The 21,146-nt window shown below is 34.1% G+C and overlaps 3 protein-coding genes across 4 annotated transcripts in view; 2 read left to right on the top strand and 1 right to left on the bottom strand.

Moving 5' to 3' along the window:
• The window catches only part of LOC123322208 (kinesin-like protein KIF13A), a 53,110-nt gene extending 42,376 nt beyond the window's left edge, over positions 1-10,734 (top strand). The window contains exons 19-23 of the mRNA XM_044910088.1: positions 541-615; positions 915-1,072; positions 2,825-3,335; positions 5,125-5,445; positions 7,556-10,734. Of these exons, the coding sequence (XP_044766023.1) occupies positions 541-615; positions 915-1,072; positions 2,825-3,335; positions 5,125-5,445; positions 7,556-7,635 (1,145 nt within the window). The 3' untranslated portion in view covers positions 7,636-10,734. The remainder of the gene's footprint in view (positions 1-540; positions 616-914; positions 1,073-2,824; positions 3,336-5,124; positions 5,446-7,555) is intronic.
• Positions 10,735-12,491: 1,757 nt separating this feature from the next.
• On the top strand, positions 12,492-17,062 carry LOC123321370 (cullin-4A). Its single transcript, XM_044908913.1, has 5 exons — positions 12,492-12,959; positions 13,916-14,995; positions 15,297-16,099; positions 16,158-16,310; positions 16,372-17,062. The coding sequence occupies exons 1-5, from the start codon at positions 12,704-12,706 to the stop codon at positions 16,465-16,467; spliced, it is 2,388 nt and encodes a 795-aa protein (XP_044764848.1). The 5' UTR covers positions 12,492-12,703; the 3' UTR covers positions 16,468-17,062.
• A 371-nt stretch (positions 17,063-17,433) lies between these two features.
• LOC123321371 (solute carrier family 12 member 8) lies at positions 17,434-21,028 on the bottom strand. Of its 2 annotated transcripts, none has more exons than XM_044908916.1 (10): positions 20,606-21,028; positions 20,357-20,551; positions 20,082-20,262; positions 19,880-20,025; positions 19,566-19,800; positions 19,059-19,495; positions 18,668-18,958; positions 18,458-18,595; positions 18,222-18,400; positions 17,434-17,756 (listed from the first exon to the last, which is right to left on the bottom strand). In XM_044908916.1, exons 2-10 carry the CDS (start codon positions 20,537-20,539, stop codon positions 17,597-17,599), a joined length of 1,950 nt encoding a protein of 649 aa, XP_044764851.1. In that variant the 5' UTR covers positions 20,540-20,551; positions 20,606-21,028; the 3' UTR covers positions 17,434-17,596. The 2 variants fall into 2 exon arrangements, with proteins under 2 accessions (XP_044764851.1, XP_044764849.1); XM_044908914.1 differs by having other exon boundaries at positions 17,434-17,759; positions 20,606-21,027.
• Between the last annotated feature and the right edge of the window lie 118 nt (positions 21,029-21,146).

Raw genomic sequence — 21,146 nt, 5'->3', positions numbered from 1 at the left:
TTAGCAACAACAAATACCACATGGTTTTGGCATAAGCCACCATCTGAAGCCTTCTACAACCAATGGATTTCAGGGGCAAGAGCTTACATAAAATATAAAAAAAAAAATTGATAAAACCAATTCAATATATCCCAGTTTTTACTGACTTGTATAAGAGTTAACTGCAAGTGATCCCTATTAATTGTTGAGCAGTGTATTTTAGATTTTCTCGTCAACCCACCGGAAATGAATTCCATGAAAATATATACATATCTTAATTTTGGGTGAGGTTAAGAGAGAACGACCCTGTACAGGGCATCACCTTTATGAGGGTTATGCAGAGTTATAATTAGCTTCTTATTGGAGTATATGCAAGAACCCCATCGCATTCAAGAAGAGTACCATCTAGAACACGGAAAATCAAAATATCGATACAGTATTCAGGTTGTTATATGCATAGCAAAGACTGTACATACAAAAATGCACATTTGTTTGGTGTCCAAGTGAATTCCTGTCGTTTAACATCTTTTTTGTCGGGGTTAACCTAATTTACTATTACAGCTCGTCCAACATTCCTGAATTTGAACATCAACTTGAATTCTTTAAGACTCCAGCAGCCTCCTGGAACATCTAAACGTATGTTTACGTCAAAAGAAAGTAGCTGGAATGTTTGTAATTTTGGTTTTTTTTTGTACCTAAAATCGTTTCTTGTATTATCATTTGTGATAATTTTATTACTATTTATTCATTCGCAGAGGTTTCGGTTGTTTTTACCAATTTCAATTTGATTTTTTTTTTTCATAGATATCGCTGCTTATTCATTTTTGTACATTTTTTCTTTCACCTGATGAAGGTTTCGCAGATAGTGGATGCTTTCGTTGTTTATGAAAAACGTCCATAGTTGCCCGGTGATGTCATCTGAAAAATTGTTTCAGGTTTAACTTCGCCAGCGAATGCGAAAATTTCAAGGATGACTACCCTTCACGAGGAGCAGCATGCGTCTACACGCAAACATTCTCTCGATTTCATTTTAGATGAAAATTTAGAAGACGAGGATGAAGACGATAATAACTACGAAAAAGTGTCCCAAATGGTAGGAAAATGTTTGAATTCAACCCTTAAATTAGCGATGTTTTATTTATACTTCTCTTAAGTCATTGAGAAATTTCGGAAAAAATCCTACTATGAAGTTTCGTCTATTTTGAATCAAATTTCGGGTACATTACGCTAATTTCAAGTACAATATTAAATAAATTGAAATTCCTCGAAATATTATTCAAATACAAACCTTGCCACATTGTAAGTTATTTAATTCCCGAAAACTATCTTATGGGAATTTAGAGAGAATTTCAAATTCACAAATCACATAAACTTCAAGTAGAATACCATCGATGCGCCGCAGCTATACAGGGTGAGTCATTGACTTGAACATACATTTAAACTTTACCATTTTTCCAATTCGGCTAGGTTGAAAAGATACAGGTTGTTGAAAATCCATTTAAAATTGGATTACGACCAAAACATATTATAAAAATACCAGAAATTCATAGAACCCAACTATTGAAAGTAAGTTGAACGCTCACTGATGAATATTTGACCTTTTTTGAAAATATAAGTATTCTTCATATTTTCTCTTGTAAGGCCGTTTTCGACTAATTTTACATTCAAAAATTAAAAATATCTGTGAAATTCAAAAAATTGGATACTCCGGCTTTGAGCAATTCTGTAAGAAATCCACAGAATTGAAAATCTGCTACACATTGTTTAGTGTGATTTAGCTTGTTCTGAAGGGATTTTTGTTGTCATTATTGTGTTCTGTGTGTTGGTGTAAACATTCGAAAATTCGAAATTCAAAGGTTAAAAGGGTTATGTTCGAATCTGGTACCTCTTGTACGAAATGAAATAAACTACGATAATAAACACATATCGGTTGAAATTTAATCTGGGGGGATTCTGCATATTCTGAAACTTTTTAGGGTTTTCACTCCTAATCTCTGAAACAAAATCAATTAAAAAATTTAAATAACTGATTTGCTCCCGCGTAAATTCTTGCACTAATTTGTTAGGAGCAAATCAAGTAGAAAAAATTGTTGCCTGACAATGAACTGAAAAAAGGAACTTTGAAATTATATTTATGTAACGTTACGTAATGTATCGCTTCAATCGTTAGTTTTCAATAGGGGATGGAGTAAGTGATACCTCAGTTGAAACGCCTTTCTATTCTTAGTTCGGCATATTTGATTTGATTTTCATTCAATTCATCCGTTTTCGAAATATTCACATTTAAATTTTCCCATCAAGCTTCAAGCATGCTGTGTGAAGTAAATCAATTCTTCAAACACTTATTCTGCAAAATGAGATGATAAATTTGCTCTATTGTTCTCGCACTGGTTATCTTTGAAAGGTGAGGAAATGATTTCAATACTTTCTGCCAATTAATAAACTATTTTACCTTGATGATTAATCAAAGAAACAAACATTAATATTTTGATGTCTGGTGTATGGCAGTTTACAATTATCATCGAAAGCATAAAATGAATTAGTGAAAATTTAATTGATTCACGCAGCACGTTTAACGAAATGACCAATTCTGTACAAAGTTTAAATTTGAAAATCTCAAAAACGAATGGATCAAATGCAATGAAAGCCGCTGTTTTGTTTTCACTGGCCCACTCTGTATGTACAAGTCACAGACTCACCTCGTATATCCAACTGAGCACTGTGTGGCCATACGGCAATGAGGCGAAGTAACGAATAAAATAGTTTTGCGTATTGAAGATAACAGCTGAAAATTGGTATGTTGCCAAATGGCAACAGGGTTAAATTGTCAATTTGGGTGTTACAGGTGGGAACTAAATCGGGCAATCACACCCTTCGCCGAAGGATACCCACCTCCAGGACCCTCGAGTCTCTACTCACAGACCCCCCAATCAGTAACACGCCATCTACCAGTTCAAGCGGTTACGGCTCGCAGGCTGTCTCCTCCAGCAATTTATCCAGCGAAGATTCCGTATCAGTTAAAAGCATAAGTATCGATGGTACGCCGGAGAACGACATGAAGCAGTGCACCCTGAACGAATCTAAGCCGGTCGAGAAGACGCAAGAGTACATTTCCAACGAAACGTCGTCTCCGGAGAACAACCAAGAGAATAACCCTCACGAGGAACTGTCGGTTTCCGAATCTAGTCATAACGATGTATCCAGCAAGAGTACAACCGTCGTAGAAACCAAGGTGGTCAAGAGAAAAAAATCGTTGACGAAAAATCCAGACAGGGCTTCGTTCCCTCAGATGACTTCGAATTCTGTCGGTAGCTTCATGGAAGACGACAGGATGAACCAAACTGAGAAATTTGAAGGTAGTTGGTGAACTACACTGCGCAAAAAAATTAACGCACATTCTGAAAATCTCAATTTTAATGAAAGTTAACTCTACATTGACTTTATAACTTATTTTTTATGTTCCATCGGGATGGTTTTGAACGAAACAAGACACATTAAATGGAAGAAAAATTCAGGATTTCACCGAATCTTATGTGAAAGAAGAGAAATGAACAATTTTCAAAATACTGAAATGCTGATAAGTGATTTAGTACTTGGTATTTCCACCCCTTGCGTTAATTACAGCTCGGCAACGACGGTTCATACTCAAAATGAGTGATCTTAAAATGTTCTGATCTAATCCTTCCCAGATTTCTCCGAGTTGGATTCCTAAGTCATTAAGAGTAGCTTGATGATTTTCTGAACTTCTCAGCCTTCTATTGAGGTTGTCCCAAACCTGCTCAATCGGATTGAGATCTGGTCATAGGCGGAAATAGGGGGGGGCCGTGCCCCCCCCCCAGATATCCACGGTGCCCCCCTCCCCAGAAAAAAAGAGAAATTAGAAAACAGCGGTAAAAAACAGCAATTCTGAAGGTTTTTCATTGTTTTTATCCATTTCTAGAATTTTCGGACTTCTTTTCCACCCAACATCTTTATCTCTGGTGCGATTACCTCAGACCTTCCTAAGGGGTGCCCCCCCCACAAAAAATGTTCATTTCCGCCTATGGATCTGGACTTCTTGCTGGCCATTCCATTCGAGAGACTTCAACCTCTTCAAGGTACCCAGGAACGATGCGCGCACGATGGGGTCTGGCATTATGTGCATTATGTGTATGGGGCAAATGGCACTACATGCTCTTCAAGAATGTTCCTTATATACTTATCAGCATTCGTAGCTCCATTATCAACGACCACTAGGTCTGTGCGAGCAGTCAAAGATATTCCACCCCATACCATAATCGATCCTCCCCCGAAACCAATAGTATTCAGGAAATTGCACTGAGCATATCTTTCATGTGGACGTCTGTATACAAGGGAACGTCGATCACAATGGTAGAGGCAGAATCTTGACTCATCTGTGAAGAGAACTATTTCCCAATCGGCCTCTTCCCAATGGATATTCTCTCTCGCAAAATCCAAACGCGCCCTTCGATGGGCTGGGGTAAGAGCTGGGCCTATTGCCGAGACACGAGGCGTTTTTTTATTGTCTGAGTGCTAATTTGTACCTCATGAGTTTGCTCAAGCTGAATTTGAAGGAGGCGAGCGGTTTCAAACCGTTGTCTCAACGAAGAAACTCTCAAGTATCGTGTTCTTGAATGGCAGTTGTTACCCGTGGTCTACCCTGTCCTGGACTTCGGACATTCATATCTGTCTCCCTGAATCCCTGCAACATTCTGGACACACTTGTATGGGAAACTCCAAACCTTTCTGCAATTCTTGTGTATGTCCACCCTTCTTCACGCAAAACTACCGCTTGAGCACATTCGTTTTGGGTCAAATTGCGTGTTTCGCGTTGCATAGCGATCGAGTGTAGAAAATCAAACGAAAGAAAAACTATTGATCACTAGAATTGATCGAGAACAACTGATTTTAGAATGGAGCCAATACATTCAAAATCTGATAATATCATCTTTTTTTATTCCTGTTGGGAAAAAACATCTGTATTGAAGAAAACCGTTGAAAGTGGATCATATGCATGCATAATTCTGATAAAAATAATTATCATTGAGAATACCTTCAGTTGTAGAATAAATTTGAGATTTCCATAATGTGCGTTAATTTTTTTGCGCATTGTATTTGAAGGATCTGATTTAAATTTTTTTTCAGAATATACAGAACATTACGATTTGAAGGCCGACTTGCCAGACTGGGTGACAATCGGAGAGAGCGTCCTGATCAGACCCTACAATTCGTCGGGGGTGATAGCGTACATAGGCGGTACGGAATTTTCGGGGGGCACCTGGATAGGTGTAGAATTGGACGCGCCCAAAGGGAAAAACGACGGTTCGGTGCAGGGGGTCAAGTACTTCAGCTGCAAGCCGAAGCACGGGATGTTCGTCAGGGCTGATAAGCTCATTTTGGACAGGAGGGGAAGGGCTATGCGGTTGTACAAGACGGAATCGCACAAGAGTAAATGCCCCTCTAAGAGTGAGTAGATGAGTCTTTGAAACCTGATTTGATGTTGTGACCGTTCGTCGAATTTTTTGTTCGAGCTGAAATTAAAAATGTACATTGTTATTTAAACGATTTCTTAAATTTCCTATTGGATTTCGTTCATTTTGTATTTGTTTCTTGTGAAAATTCATTATTGGTCCCAACTGCTCAAATATTAGGAGAATAAACTGCTCGTCAAATGTTACGGATATTGAATTTTCCCCAGATGAACCTGATTTTCTACTGAAGTATGAATATGTAGAGTTTTTCAAGTTAGAATAATAAAATTTCAAAGAAATTTAGTATTTGCAATATTTGAAAAAGTATGCTACAACAAAAAGTATCACCTCAACATGCACTGCTTGGCATCTTCTCTCTGGAACTTTCCACGCCAAGGTATTGAGAAAAATCCTTCTCAACCTGATGCCAGAGTTCTCGGAGCCGTTGAAGCTTTTCCAGCTGTGGTGTGTGGACATTGAGGGTTTTTTAATTGGTCCAAAGCGTTCTCGATTAGTTTAGTTCAGGTGATCTTGCTAGTTCTCATCTAAATCTTGCTAGATGTGGCATACCCTGATTCTCTCTACCGGTAATCAACTGGTAGTTGCTGTGTGAAATTGAGGGATTACTGCGCTGATAACTTCATCAACATATGTCTGAGAGTTCATGGTTGTTGGAAGTGCTTAAAAAAACAGTTCTGCCAACGAAACAAACTGAAACCCAAACCATAGTTTTATATCCTCGAAAAAACTGAACTGTTGACATAATCACCAGATTGAACACCGATAAAATTCGATTTTTATGTGCCTCGAACCGTTCTTATCAATATTGAAAAAATATTGATATGACACGGCAAATTTACATAGTCGCAAAATATCAATATCCTTTGACGAGCAGTTTATTTCGAATCGCGATATTTTGCCTAGTGCTCCTATTTGTATTTCGACCTAATATCGAAGCTAATGGTTGAATTTCAATCAAATTAATTTTGTTCCACTTTTTTTGCCCAGTTTCAGAGCAAAACTCACACAAAATTTGAAACTTTTTGAGATGAGAAGATCAAGGTTAAAGTATGGCTCAAAAATCTTACGTTTCGCTTTGGAAAGGTTTTCCGATAAAGACTATTCCAATCATGAAACTTTTTTTTCTCAATTCAATGAGTTTCTCTCACTTATAGAGATCGATTTCTCCAACTCCAAATGAGGGAATTTTTAATGTACAAATTATGAAATTCGAAAAAATATTAAGGCAAAAATGGGAGAGTATTTAAATTAGGAATGAAACAAAAAGAAAAGAGGAATTTCTCAGAATTATCACAACAATATTTTTTTAAATATGCAAATTAGATTCAGTTTCGTTTCCTCATGTTATTATAGTGCTTTTATCCAAGCTCTTTAATTTACTTGTTGTTGTTTTATTGGTCTATTAAGACAGAAAACGGCGGTGCATTCTCATATTTTCAAATCTTGTTTAACAGAGTGTTAAATTGTAGAAAAAAAATGGGTAAAATGTATAATTTTGAAATTTATTGGAAAAAGAAGATTTATCCAGGGGATGACATTTTCTGGAAATAAAACCATTGTCATAAAATCCCGTTACTTTCACAGCACACACAATAATTGAAAAGTGAATAAAAATGATTTAGGAGACTGGAACGATGTTAGATTTTAATTTAGAAAATGGAATTCTTCAATTTTCCGATCAGTTGCGTTAAATTTGGAATAATACTCTTGAACGAATTTTCATTCTTATTTTCTCTATTCGAAATATTATTCTTCTGAAATAAAGCTTAGTTTCAAGAGTGGAATATCTTTATCTGATTACCACCTAGTTTCAGAAACGTCAATTATAATTTAATGATCCTTTAAAAAAAAATAATGCTCCATTAAATTATAATTGGCGTTCCTGAGAGAGATGAGATAATTGTTGCGTTATATTGTACTTACGTACTCATTCAATAAATCTCGGCCGTCTCTTATTCTGAAGGAACAAAAGAAGTCTGTCAATAAAAAATTCAAAAAAAAGTTTTTGAACATGCTGCATTTAATGCTTGTGATTCATGTAGTAGTTTGATCTCGAGAAAGTGACGAAATGTTTCGTTTTGTAGGTGACAATCTTATCAGGCCCCATTCTCGTGGTGATGGCTTAAATCATATTGGTACTAGATCAAGTTCAAAAGCTAAGTAACTAACTACCCTGTTTAATTAGTCCACCCAATCCATATGTGTAGTTGATAGTTATGCCGTCCGTTTAATTGGCATGTTATATTTCTTATAGTCCATTTATGCAAAAAAAAATTAATAACCAAAAAGGAAGAATTTATCAGAACTGAAAACAAAATTTTTTTAATTGTGTTATTTTTTGTATCTCAAGTAGAGAACAACGTGAAGATTTGATTATTCGAAAACCATTACATGGAATTTTATTATGGTGTTGACAAATTTCGATAATTGAAATTGTTTTTGAGTGAGAATGGAAATTGATTCTTCGACAATATCAGACTTGATTATTTTCATTTTATGATGAAAATTTCCTTTCAAATAATAACGTAAAAATATTGTTACCAAGGATTATGTTCTTTTATTTTAGGTTCATCCTGAAACTTGACCCCTATTTTTCGATATTAATTTCTAAAATATCGTTTCTTTATCAGTTCACTTTCAGAAACTGACCAATCAGGGTACAAACACTGAATGAAGGGGTGAAATAAATGGTTTGCTCTAAATGGTGCTAAAAAAATATCCTTGGTAATATTCTTACGCAGTGATTTTATGTTATTTCAATTTATACAGAGTGAGTTTTGGGTGTATATACGGTAAAATCTACTAACAAAAGAAAACCAACAACAAATTCGGTATAAGTATTTTAATTCTGAAAGACCCACTCTGTAGGAACTGTCTTTGTAACATTAGAAATATTTTCATCGAGATTACGAATGTAACCATCAGATCACTGACTTCTATAATGGTATAGAATCGGGAATATTTCATAGAATCAGATGAAGGCATATTCGATCCTATAAACAATAAAAGAATTCAAATTTATAGTAATATTTGTCGGGGTTTTAATCAAAAGCAAGCTATTGCAGTTTTATTAATTCGTGTTGTGCAATATATGTGTACTCAAATTAGAGAAAAATTTTTAACGATTCCACCATGAAGTATAGAAATAAGTGATTGTAGATTACACTTGCCATGAATATTCAGTTAGAATTTCAACTTGTTTTTTATCAAGATTTACATTTTGCCAGTAATATTGTTGATACAAGGTATGAGTGCGATTAAACCATTATCTGTAAATTTACAAAAACAAAAATACAGGTATCGGATTGTATATTGAGAGAAATAGTATCATTTTTATCAATCAGTATTCAATGATATTTTTATTCGATTAATATAAAGACCATATGATTTCAATCAGATTTATATGTATTATAATGAGCAGAATATATTGGAGAAATAACACTATTTTAGAACATATAAAAAATATTGATATCAGTTTGGAATTTATTAGTAGAAGTGAAGTAATGATTATTATTGATTGTTGCTTCATAATTCTTTTCTGAAAATTGGTACTTACGTACAGGTTCATTTGGAGAATCTATGTAATTGGTGAACCCATTTCTTGTTTTATTTGTGTTATTCTTTTATATTTATTCCAACAGATTTATATTGAAACGAATATAACTGATCAAGATAGCAACTAATTTCGCTTTTATTTCATAAGGTTAATCTATCTATCCACACTTCTCTATTGCAATTATTCAAAAAGCATTTTATTGATTGTTTAAAAAGATACTTTCATCAGTTCTGTGATATTTTTTGATTGACATTGTTTCATGTATTATTTTTCAAAACTGTTTTAATATCCGGAATTATTAGGTTACTTGCTTTTAGAGCAGTTAGATATGAAGTCCAAAGTATTCGCAAAATTTGTGTCTTTAGTAATAAGCTATTGTAGATATAGATTTTCTGTATTTTTCATTTCGAAAATGCCATAATATAAGGATATGCGAAGAAGAGCAACCATGATTTTCCCTATTAAATGATGCAAGGTGCATTGGGGTAAGTGAAACTTTCTCATATACTAGTTATAATTTTTCGAATGATGTAGGTGACTCAAATTTCGGTAATTTTTTGTAATAATTCTGGTAATTCCAACTGAAAGACCAAAAAAGCTTTTTTAGTCGTCGTTTTTTTTTTCAATGCAATTTTTACAGTATGTTGAGGAGGTTTCAGTCACTCCTTTTACCTGTCAACTTTTCCAAATATTTATTGAAGTTTAATTGCTCTATTTCTTCATCATTATATTGATATAGTAACTCTTTGTCTGTCCTTATGTTTAGAAATACTACAAATGAAATTCATGAGCAGCCATCTGGTTCCGCTCTGATGAGTACGCAATACGGTTTAGTTGTTAGAATTGGTTGCTCAATGATAGAATAAATTGTAGAGGTAGGTTTGGTCGTCCAAACCCTGTGTGACGGGATAGAATAAAAGCTAGACCTACCCAAACTGTCCGTGAAACTCTGTCCAATGTGGAAGTAGCCACAAAAGAAAGAAAAACAACATCCGCTTGCTCTTGCCTACTTTTTGTCATTGCAGTGTCTCACAAAAAAAAAACACTCCTGAAATATGAATGGGAAATAAATCTAAAATGCCTTGAAATTGACATCAAATCATGCTTATCTTAATGACATCTCTGCAATCTAGAAGAGATTCTATTTTTGTGTTTAGACTATTTGAAAATGGATAAGAGTTCCTTCTGGACATATCTTGGATAATAAGTAAATAAATAATTCAATATGAAGTTCAGCTGAATTACGTTTTGTTGGAATAGCAATTTTTGAACGTATATTTGTGCTAAGAATTAAAGTGATATGCTGAGGTTTTCTGTTAATTTCAAGGCTATGGTATATTACTGGCTGTACCATAAAAATCGCTTCTTTTCATTTATTTGTATTGGCATTACACTAAAAGTAATTACTTGCTATTCGCTAATCACTGGCACATTATAGTGACTGCTTATGTCTTTGCCACTTGTACATTTTGCAATGTAAATAAAAGTAGCTGTTGTCATATAGGTCGCTTATTTCATCATTTTATTAGATAACTTCTATGTTGTTAATTCCATTTAAGCAGCTATTTATGATTGATACGATATATAATAAGTATTTAATATATTATACATATTGTAAATTTTGTTATTCATTTTCTCTATTTTTTGTAATAGATAACCAATTGTAGTATCACTACTACAGGCAATTTCAATAAAACATAATTTTGATTTCTTGTCTTAATGTAACAACCCAAAACTGAAAGTTTCTTTTTTAGTGAACGCCGAAAGATTAATCTGCAACTGAGGAGAGAGCTAGGCTTCATACTAAATTTTCATTCATCCATCATCCATTCCTCCAGAAAAAAAAAATTTAAAAATAAACATTTCCAAATAATTGATACGGAATGGTTCACCATGGTAGAGAACATTGATTAAGAATAAATTTATTATGCTTCCATCAACGTCTCGGCTATTATGTAGCTTTGGTCAAGCTAAAAATAGACAAGAATATGAGTAAGTCTTTGGCTCCTGCAAATATTTCAACAGTAGGTTCTCGAGGTCAAAAAAGGAACACATTTTTCCTTTACCATTTTTGCCGAATCTGCTCGATTTAAAAATTACAGGCTGTTGCAAAGCCATAAAAAAATGTTAATTTTAGTTCTAGCATGGTTCTATCTCACAAACGGTTTTATCGAATGAAATGAATTTCAGAATATAGTATTTCATTTATTTGAAGAACCATTTTTGAACACAAGAAATCACTCGCGTCTTTCAGTTGTCTCATTATAGCCATATGACGGATCTTGAAAATGCCAAAAACTAAAAGAACGCAACTCTTGAAACTAAGTTGGATGCTAGCTAATGAATATTTGATCGTTCTGTAAAATAAAAGTTTTATTTATTGTTTGATAAAAAACAATCCATTAAATAATCGTCAAGACCGAACGGCTGCATCGAGCTCCATAAAATTTTCAGATTTATCACTAGAAGAGTTGCTCTTTCAGAAGATGTATCACATTTCCATCTACGGTTATTGAGAGATAATGCCCTAGTGCTGCTTGAGGAACAGGCTGCAGCTAGCATTTTTTTTTTCAATAGAACGATCCAAGCAGGTTGAACCTAAATACGGGAAGTACCGTGAGTCAATAGTGTGTAGAATGAAGACGTTTACTATAATACGGCACGGCTGAAGGTCTGCAGGTCAAAACGTGAAAGTTGGAGGGTGAAAAATATTTGCGAGTGCTGACAAATATCCTACAGCGTTCAATGAAAAAAATCATATACATTTGGCCAAAAAAGACAGTGTTTACAAATTTTTCGAAGGAAATGTGGCATGAACCATACCTTCGAAATGGTGGAGGCGCTTTTGTATGTAATATCCATGGAGATTTACCCCCATGGTAATATCTTATCTGAGTAATATTTACCTTTTATGTGAACTTTTGGCTTTCGTACTCCTGAAAATTCGGTAGTTTCATCTGTAATTGAATATATAGTAAAGTATTATTCGATCTGTATCCCATCGAATTAATGAATTCCTGTTATGATCCTTTGTTATACTATAATATTGCCATAAGCACAACGACACAGTTTAGAAAAGAATTTTCCTAAGCATTGGCACAATTATAATGAAAATTCAAAAATTAATTTCAAAACCAAAACCTTTTTAAAAGGAGATATGAAACGGTTTTTACATGGGGTGACATCTATCGGATAGTGTGCATGATAGATATGAGTAATTAGCAATAACTTTTTAATTGATTAAAAATGTTTTGGATTTGTCCTTTCACTGAAACTCGCAATCGATATATGAAACAAAAGGTTTTACTGCAGCTTTTAAATGCTTCATAAAATTTCGCAGAATGATAAGAGATCTGTAGATCTATTTTTAAAAACTGCTATTTATAGATAATTTTGTAATTGTTTCAAATCACGCGGAATTATATTGAAAATTTTTAAGGTTTCAAGTAACCGACATATTGCAAGATAAATGAAACAAGTGATTTTTCTTTCAGTCTCCAGAAATTAGAAATTATTTGAATTTGGCGCGTTTCGACATTCTGCCATCCTCTTTCATCTAAATTTTGACAGTTTGAAGCAAAACATTCTTACACTGAAAGCAAAATTTTTGATGTAATCAGTTTATTTTTTTTTAATCAGACTAAGAAATAATTAGTTTATATTGTTATGTTTTTCTATGTCCAGGCAACGTAAACAAGAGGACAACTGTCCTTTTCAAAGGTCTGTAGATACATCAGGTTCACCAAACTGTAAACTAAGGAGATTGTTCGAAACTGACGAAAATATGAGTGATAATTCAGTAGACCCCAATAGAAGACCGAACTTTTCAAATGTAGGATATGTTCAGGTCGGCAATGGTTTCAGTAGAAATTTGAACATGGTCCAATTGAAGCCTACAGCAGCTAAAAAAATTGTTATCAAAAATCTTAAAAGTGAGTAAGATACTCAATAAATGCTTTGCTTATCTTGTGAAGACAATGCTAACATAATTTCTTAGTTGAGTATCTCAAATGCTGTAAAACCAATCATTATTAGCTGTCGTTTAGTCGACTGTTCGTTCTCCCATTCACCTTTATCGAAGTTACAGTACAAGCAATTGATTTCATATTGTTGATCATTTTATTACCTTTGTGATTGTAATAAACTGAAAATCTGAATGAAACCTTAACATTATCTCCCAACTTTTCATAACATTTTTCTAACTCTAATTGGTGCTCGGGATACAGGTTAATGATGACCGATTGGTATACATTTTTGATACTTAATTACTCTGTTTAACGTCCTTCATGAATTAAATCTGGATAAGACTTATCCAATGAATAGTGTTATTATGTTTTCATTACTCATTTAGAGTGATTGTAATGGACGATATCATATTGTTAAAAATTTCTACATATTCGCTTATCAAATCCTTCTTTCAAATTCTCAAAACTAGAATGTGTTGTTCTCTTATTTTTCCCTAAGTACCTTGAAACTATTTGATTCAAATAATTTTAATTTCTGCAGATAACACAAAAAGGGATATTTGAATGAGAACTACAGTCCATATTGGACTGTCCTAGTAACCTTGCGTCTCGAGTTTTTCTTAATCCTCCTTTATTTATTTAGTTCAATGCATGAGAAAAGAATTAGAAATCAATATTGAATGCTAATTAGGTGATTAGTGGAGCGAACTTCTCGATTAATAATATCGAGAATATATTAAATGGGGATGTATTCGTTTTGGATTTGATTTCATCGAAACAAGTTTTTCTGAACAATGAACTGTTTAAAAATCATTAGAATGATATTATAACACTATTAGAGTAGGAATGATGTTCCATTGTAGTATTACTGAACAGTGTTGCTCCCTTCGATCCGGTTGGAATAATATCTTGGCTTTCCATAGGTGAACCAAAACTACCTGATGACTATAGAGATCAGACATGGGAAAAACTAAGCAGTGCAGTTTTAGCCATACAACAGTCCAAACCAAATCAGTACTCTTTAGAGGAATTGTATCAAGCCGTTGAAAATATGTGCAATCATAAGATGGCCCATACCCTGTACACTAATTTATATACTTTGACAGAGACCCATGTTTGTCAAAATATACAACAATTTTTATCAGAAAATATGGATCGTTTTTTATTCCTCAGGAAAATGAACGAAACATGGTTGAGCCACTGTAATCAGATGATAATGATTCGTAGTATATTCTTGTATTTAGATAGAACTTATGTACTGCAAAATCCTAACATTAGTTCTATTTGGGATATGGGTTTGGAATTGTTTAGGAAGTATATTGTGTTGAACACATTAGTTCAGACTCGCATAGTCGAGGGATTATTAATGTTGATCGAGAAAGAACGTCATGGGGATAAAGTAGATAGAACTTTACTTAAATCTTTACTTAGAATGTTAACAGACCTCCAGATATATGAAAGTGCTTTCGAACAAAAGTTCCTCCAGTCCACAGAACGTTTATATGCGACAGAAGGCCAACGTCTAATGCAAGAGTTCGAGGTTCCTGCCTACTTGAGTCACGTCCACAAAAGAATTGAGGAGGAGAACGAACGAGTCATTCACTACTTAGATTCAAGTACCAAATACCAGTTGATCCATACAGTTGAAAAACAACTCCTGAGCGAGCATATAAGTAATATACTTCAAAAGGGTCTAGATAGTTTGCTGGAAGAAAATCGAATCGACGATCTTTCACTCTTATATCAGCTGTTCAGTCGAGTGAAGAATGGTTTGATAGAATTGTGTAGTGCCTTCAATGCCTATATCAAGAAAAGGGGACGTACCATAGTCATAGATCCTGAAAAAGACAAAACGATGGTTCAGGAGCTCCTTGACTTTAAAGACACGATGGACAGTGTTGTGCAAATTTGCTTCAACAGAAACGAGAAGTTCTCCAATTCATTGAAGGAGGCTTTCGAATATTTCATCAATCAAAGAACTAATAAACCTGCAGAACTTATTGGTAAGTTAAATATGCTCATTTTTTTCATGTTGTTCAGTCAAGTTTGTATTTGTTGCACAATAAATTTCTCATCATATAAATTTGAAATTGCATAAGTTATTTTAATAAGTTCTTTTTTTTTATTCTCAAACCAGTGATAATTCATATAAATTCAACATTCTGTAGTTTTCAGAATTCCCAATAATATTGTGGATTCACTAAATTTACTCAATTACACTTATCAGCAAATAAACAGAAAAATACTTGGATTCAATTGCTATTATGTAATGGTTTGTTTATTGCTTTCTATTTTATTTTCCAGCTAAATTCGTGGATTCCAAGCTCCGAGCAGGTAATAAAGAAGCAACGGAGGAAGAACTTGAGCGTTTATTAGACAAAATAATGGTTTTGTTCCGATTTATACACGGCAAAGATGTTTTTGAGGCTTTCTATAAAAAAGACCTGGCGAAACGGTTACTGGTTGGAAAATCAGCCAGTGTAGATTCCGAAAAAAGTATGCTTAGTAAGTTGAAGCAAGAATGTGGTGGTGGTTTCACATCTAAATTAGAAGGAATGTTCAAAGACATGGAACTCAGTAAAGACATAAATATTGCATTCAAGCAGCACTTGAATAATGCTCAAGACCTTATTCCATTAGACATGACGGTCAATATACTAACGATGGGATATTGGCCTACTTATACAGCTACAGATGTTACCCTTCCAGAGGAAATGGTTAAATTTCAAGACATTTTCAAAGATTTTTATTTAAGTAAACACAGCGGACGAAAATTACAGTGGCAGCCGACGTTGGGCCATTGTGTGCTTAAAGCCCAATTCCGAGCAGGACCAAAAGAATTAGTTGTTTCCCTATTTCAAACTTTGGTTATACTGCTCTTCAATAAGTATGATGAATTGTCCTTTGACTATATAAAAGTGGTAACTAACATAGAAGATGGGGAATTGAGACGGACTCTGCAATCTTTAGCTTGTGGCAAAGCGAGAGTTTTAGTTAAAATTCCAAAAGGAAGAGAGGTTGAGGATAATGATAAATTCAAATTCAACAATGAGTTTGTCAATAAGTTGTTTAGAATAAAGATAAACCAAATTCAGATGAAAGAAACAGTAAGTGTTCGACTAACAATTACGAAAAGTAGATTTGAAAAATTTCATCCATTTTCAGAGCGAAGAACAAAAGGCTACTGAAGAAAGAGTATTCCAGGACCGGCAGTATCAAATAGATGCAGCGATAGTGCGTATTATGAAGATGAGAAAAACGCTTAGTCACAATTTACTGATCAGTGAGTTGTATAATCAGTTGAAATTCCCTGTTAAGGTAAGAATGATCCACTGACAACAAAACGATTTCAATTGATTCTTTCTGCTTTAATCTTCAGCCAGCAGATTTGAAGAAAAGAATAGAGTCTCTCATCGACAGGGACTACATGGAAAGGGATAAAGACAACCCTAATCAATACAACTACGTCGCCTAAGATTTCAAGCTAACTTCTGCCTTTTTACATGTGTTTGAACATGAATGACAGTTCTAGTCCATAAAGACCTTGCAGAAGTGTACAAAGGATTTTTTTTGGTTCGAATTTTCTCTGTACGTTTTTTCAAATTATAAGTTTGGTACATGTCGAAACTTCCACATGACAAATGTTGGTGGAATGCCAAAATTAATGTAATTTTTGTTCCTAAAAGCCTCAAGTTTATTTTACCCACATTCAGTTCACTCGGTATATATTTTGAGATTTAGTGCAAATGAAGGATCGTTCCAAAATTCAAATAATCTAAAACCAATGAGAAATCTTTCCACATTCAGATACAATCAAATTCAAATTTATTGAATTTTAGATCAATAGTTTGTGCTAAATATAATTTATATACATATGTATATATCAGAAGAATCAGTTCAATATTCTCTTTAGGATAATGTAAATAATTGATATTCGGTTTTTGAGTTGTTCATTTTATTACGTTAACAGCAGAGAGCAAAGTTTAACCGTCTTTTGGTCTCGAAAATCTTTTGAACTGGCCGTAATTTCATCCTTAATGTACTCCACCGAAATAAATATTTTGAGATTATTTACTTTTTCATTATTGGGGGTTCAACGTTCTCATAATAGGCACAAAGTATAAACTGTAGTGAATTTGGAGAAAATTATCGTTATTTTATCATGTTGAACGATATGAAATATATATTTTTTGGTAGTTTCAGGGAATGTAGTTCAGGAAATCGGTTTTGGCAAAATATTCTCTGATTTAATATATACAATTGTATATATCTTATCAATTTCAAGGAATTGAACGAATCAATCGTTAAAATGCTTCATTTGTTTAATTTTGACTATTGCTATCAAATTTGGCTTTTTTATTGATAGATGGTTGAATTTTATGTCCAAAGTCTGTTTTTATTGGTTTATTTTCGTGTCGAGATTAAAGTAAACAATAAAACATAGTTATGTAAGCAATTTTTATGTTAATAATACATAATATACAACACCATGTGTATATTGCAAAAATATTTCAGAAAATAATTTCACTTTTGGTTTCTCAGATTATACAAAAACAGTATTAAAAATATATACAATTCAATAAATAAAATATAAGCTGATTAGATCAATCGTCAATGTTGACCATATGTCCATGCACTGTCGCTGATTGATGGTATCTTCTCCTGTTGGCAAAATCTTCATTATCTTCGTTAAGCTGAGAAGATGTAACGTTCAGCCCTGGGTGAACAGGAGTAACAACAATTTGTTCATAGTCGTATACACGTCTTCTGAAAATAGTGCAATATTAAATTAAATGATCCCTACAATACAGGGTGTTTTCAAAGGAGGTGAGTCTTATTTCACCAAAAATTGACGAAATAAAATTTTCATCAAGATGGCGGAGGTATCATACCTTGGAGTTTAATGCGATTTCAATAAAATACGGGACTGCGGAAAACAGACGACTGAAATAGTCATTGGTGTATTAAGGGAGGTAAGGCTTAAACGAAGACACTATTCAAAGTGTTCTTGGGAATGTTCGTTGACAAAGTGCTATATTGCGGTTTTACCCCATTTTCACGTCGGGCAAGATTGTGTGGACAACTTTAAACAAGAATTAAAGTAGATCTACCCCCGTAGAGTAAACTACATAGAAGAAATCTACTCATTTAATCATCTGAAATGAAGTAGCCGAGTTTTTCGTGCAGGATAGTTGCCTTTAATCAAATCCGTATGTTCTGTATACTCACCCCATACAACGCAGTAGAACAACTCTCAACCATTTGAAAAACTTGAATTCGGCAGCTAAACCTGGCTTTACAGCAGGGTTTGCTGTACCTATGTACAACCACACGAAAAACACCACCGTTATGCAGATAATGGCATAAACCCAATTCACCAGGAACATTATTACAATTTTCGAGGCGGCCTGAATAAAATAATTTTCATATGAATATATCCAATTCGATCAATGCGAAGTACTTACGCCAAACAAGGATAACCATCTATTGCACAAATTTGAATACCAGTTTTTCGGTTTGGAATGGATATGTGTCTTTGCTAATATCAATGTTGAATCGTCATTCTCTTCTGGACTGCTGGGGCTTCCAGAACTCGATTCGCCCTAGAAAATTAAAACGATGCACATTAATGTAAGAAAAGTAGATTCAACTATCAACTTATTAGAAATACTTGCCCTCAAAGTTTTATGTCTGGTCCTCTCTGGAAACAATATATCTAAATCGTTTTCTTCGGAAACTATGTTGGAACTTTGAATTCTTGGTTTATGGAATCTTTGTTCTCTTTGGTGTTGTATGTCAAACGTCTGGGCAAGAGCAAAATAAGCGTAATCTACACTGGCGTACGTTAACAGAAATGGCATTGTTACTATAGGTGCTAACACGTTTATTTCTCCAATCAAAATAAAAGCCACTGTTACAGAAGCAACAACACTCATTGCATACAATGGTACTTTGTTTGGACCTCTCTGAAAAAAATTAATTCACCAATAAACATGTGCTTACATAAAAAAAACTTTCTTTCACAGACTGATATAGATAAATCAACTTTCTTTTTAAAATACTCACCCCGCTACCAAGAATGCTGATACTTGGTATCACATTTTCTAAAGCGATCGACTGTAGGACTCTGGGCGTTCCATACATAGCTCCAAGACAACTGGACATTGAGGAAACATATAGTCCCGCTAATAATAAGACACTGAAGGCAGATACTTTTGCTGCGATCAAATAATCATTCTGCAGAAAACTCCTTTTGCAAGTTGCTCCTAAAAATATCACAAAAACAAGGTAGAGGAATGTGCCTGTACTTATTGCTGCTAGAGATCCATTTGGAATATTTGTAGATGGGGCTTTTAGATCCCCACTCATGTTTATACCAGAAAGTATTCCTGTCACTGTTGGAAAGAATACACCAAATACTATAAACCAATTATTGCCTGAACTGAAGTTGGGGAACATATTTAGTTCTAAATTGTTCGAGAGCCATCCTTCAAATCCATGCTCTGAAAAAAAACGAACATTTTCATTCATTCAAAATCTTCATAATATGCTGACATTTCATTGTAATCGTACCTATGTCTGTATGTACGAAGCTGCCAACCATGAAGTCGAGACCTGCCAATAGCAAAACAAGTAATAGGATAAATTGCAATTTTATCACCCACTTGACACCCGCAACATTAATCACTCCTAACAGAAGAACAGCTGCTCCTGCTATAAATCTAACTGCCCATATTGAATTTCCAAGACCAAGCAGTTCAGCCATAGATTCACCAAAACCAAGTACATTGAGAGCACAACCAACAGCCTTGAATTAATAAAAAAAAAATGGGCATTGCTTTGTTTCATTTGTCGTATAATACGTTCTTTTGAATCTACTAACTCACTTGACCAAAACAGTAAAGTAATCCCAGAGAACCGCCAAATTTGGATCCCAGTACATGGGCAATCACAAAATATACACCACCACTCTCAATTCTACATCTCTCACATATTCCGACGGAAGATAGAACAGTTATAAGAGCAATGAATACTGGAAAAAAATTGAAATACTTGAGATAAGCCAAAGTGTAAAATTCAATAGGTTACCTGTTGATAAAACCATCAACACGGCACTCAAAACCCCTGCTTCAGCCACAATCCATCCGGATCTCAAAAAGACAATGACCCCAAAGATATTTATCAAACATGAGGTGAATACACCATCCCATGTTCCAAATAAAACGGGTTGTGATATAAAAAAGTTTGATTTCCACCATGGTACATCACCCTGTAAATGAGTGTTACAAATATGTACAGAAAATGTTGACAGTACAGAGCCAAATTGGAATAAACCAGGAGAAGTAACAATTGTGGAAATATACCTGTTCTTCGGCAAATAATTCATTAGCTCCAAAGGCCTGATGGCCCCCTACACTATATTCATAATTGTTAGATAAGTCAACAAATCCGCTAGTATTAGCACGGACTCTTTGTGCAGTTTCTGAGCCAAGTCCATATCTAGACCAATCTATATCTTTACTCTTATTTTTATTATTAGTCTCCATCAGATGTGAAGTCTGAAATTCTCAAATTATACATTTTGCAGAACATTTAAACCACTTCTGACCCACCTAAAACCTGAAATGGGAACTAGTAAAGGCAATAACTTCAGTAATACTTTTTCATTAAGTAGCTTATTCTCATCATTTTTATCTATTCAAATATCAAGCGTATCAAAAAGATATATTTTTACATTTCGTACTTTATATACATAGAAAAGTAAACACGTTGTTTGTCAGTGAACATATGTTTTCGACGTTCGTGGGAGTTTTGATCACCAGCTGATGTCATTAAATTCTGATTCATCAAATCTGATCTAATCCTTCCGTCAGTGCGTTCTAATTCAAAACATTTTATGAAACTACATATATGCAGTTTGCGAAAGGAAATGATTTCAAATAGCATACATGAGAATAGATAATTTAATTCATATAGATTTTCTTTCACCAAATATTATTAATATTTTTAGAAACTGATATTTGTTTTTCTGTCAATTTGACCAAAGAGGGAAAGAGGATTTGACATAAGAAGGAATGAAAAATCTTCTTTTTCAGGTCCCATCTGAAAAAAAGTGTTAACAAAAGTAAAAATTAATGTAAGTTATAAGTACAG

Source organism: Coccinella septempunctata, chromosome X, assembly GCF_907165205.1.
Source record: "Coccinella septempunctata chromosome X, icCocSept1.1, whole genome shotgun sequence".
Classification (NCBI taxonomy): domain Eukaryota; kingdom Metazoa; phylum Arthropoda; class Insecta; order Coleoptera; family Coccinellidae; genus Coccinella; species Coccinella septempunctata.
This window is presented reverse-complemented; position numbering and strand designations above follow the sequence as displayed.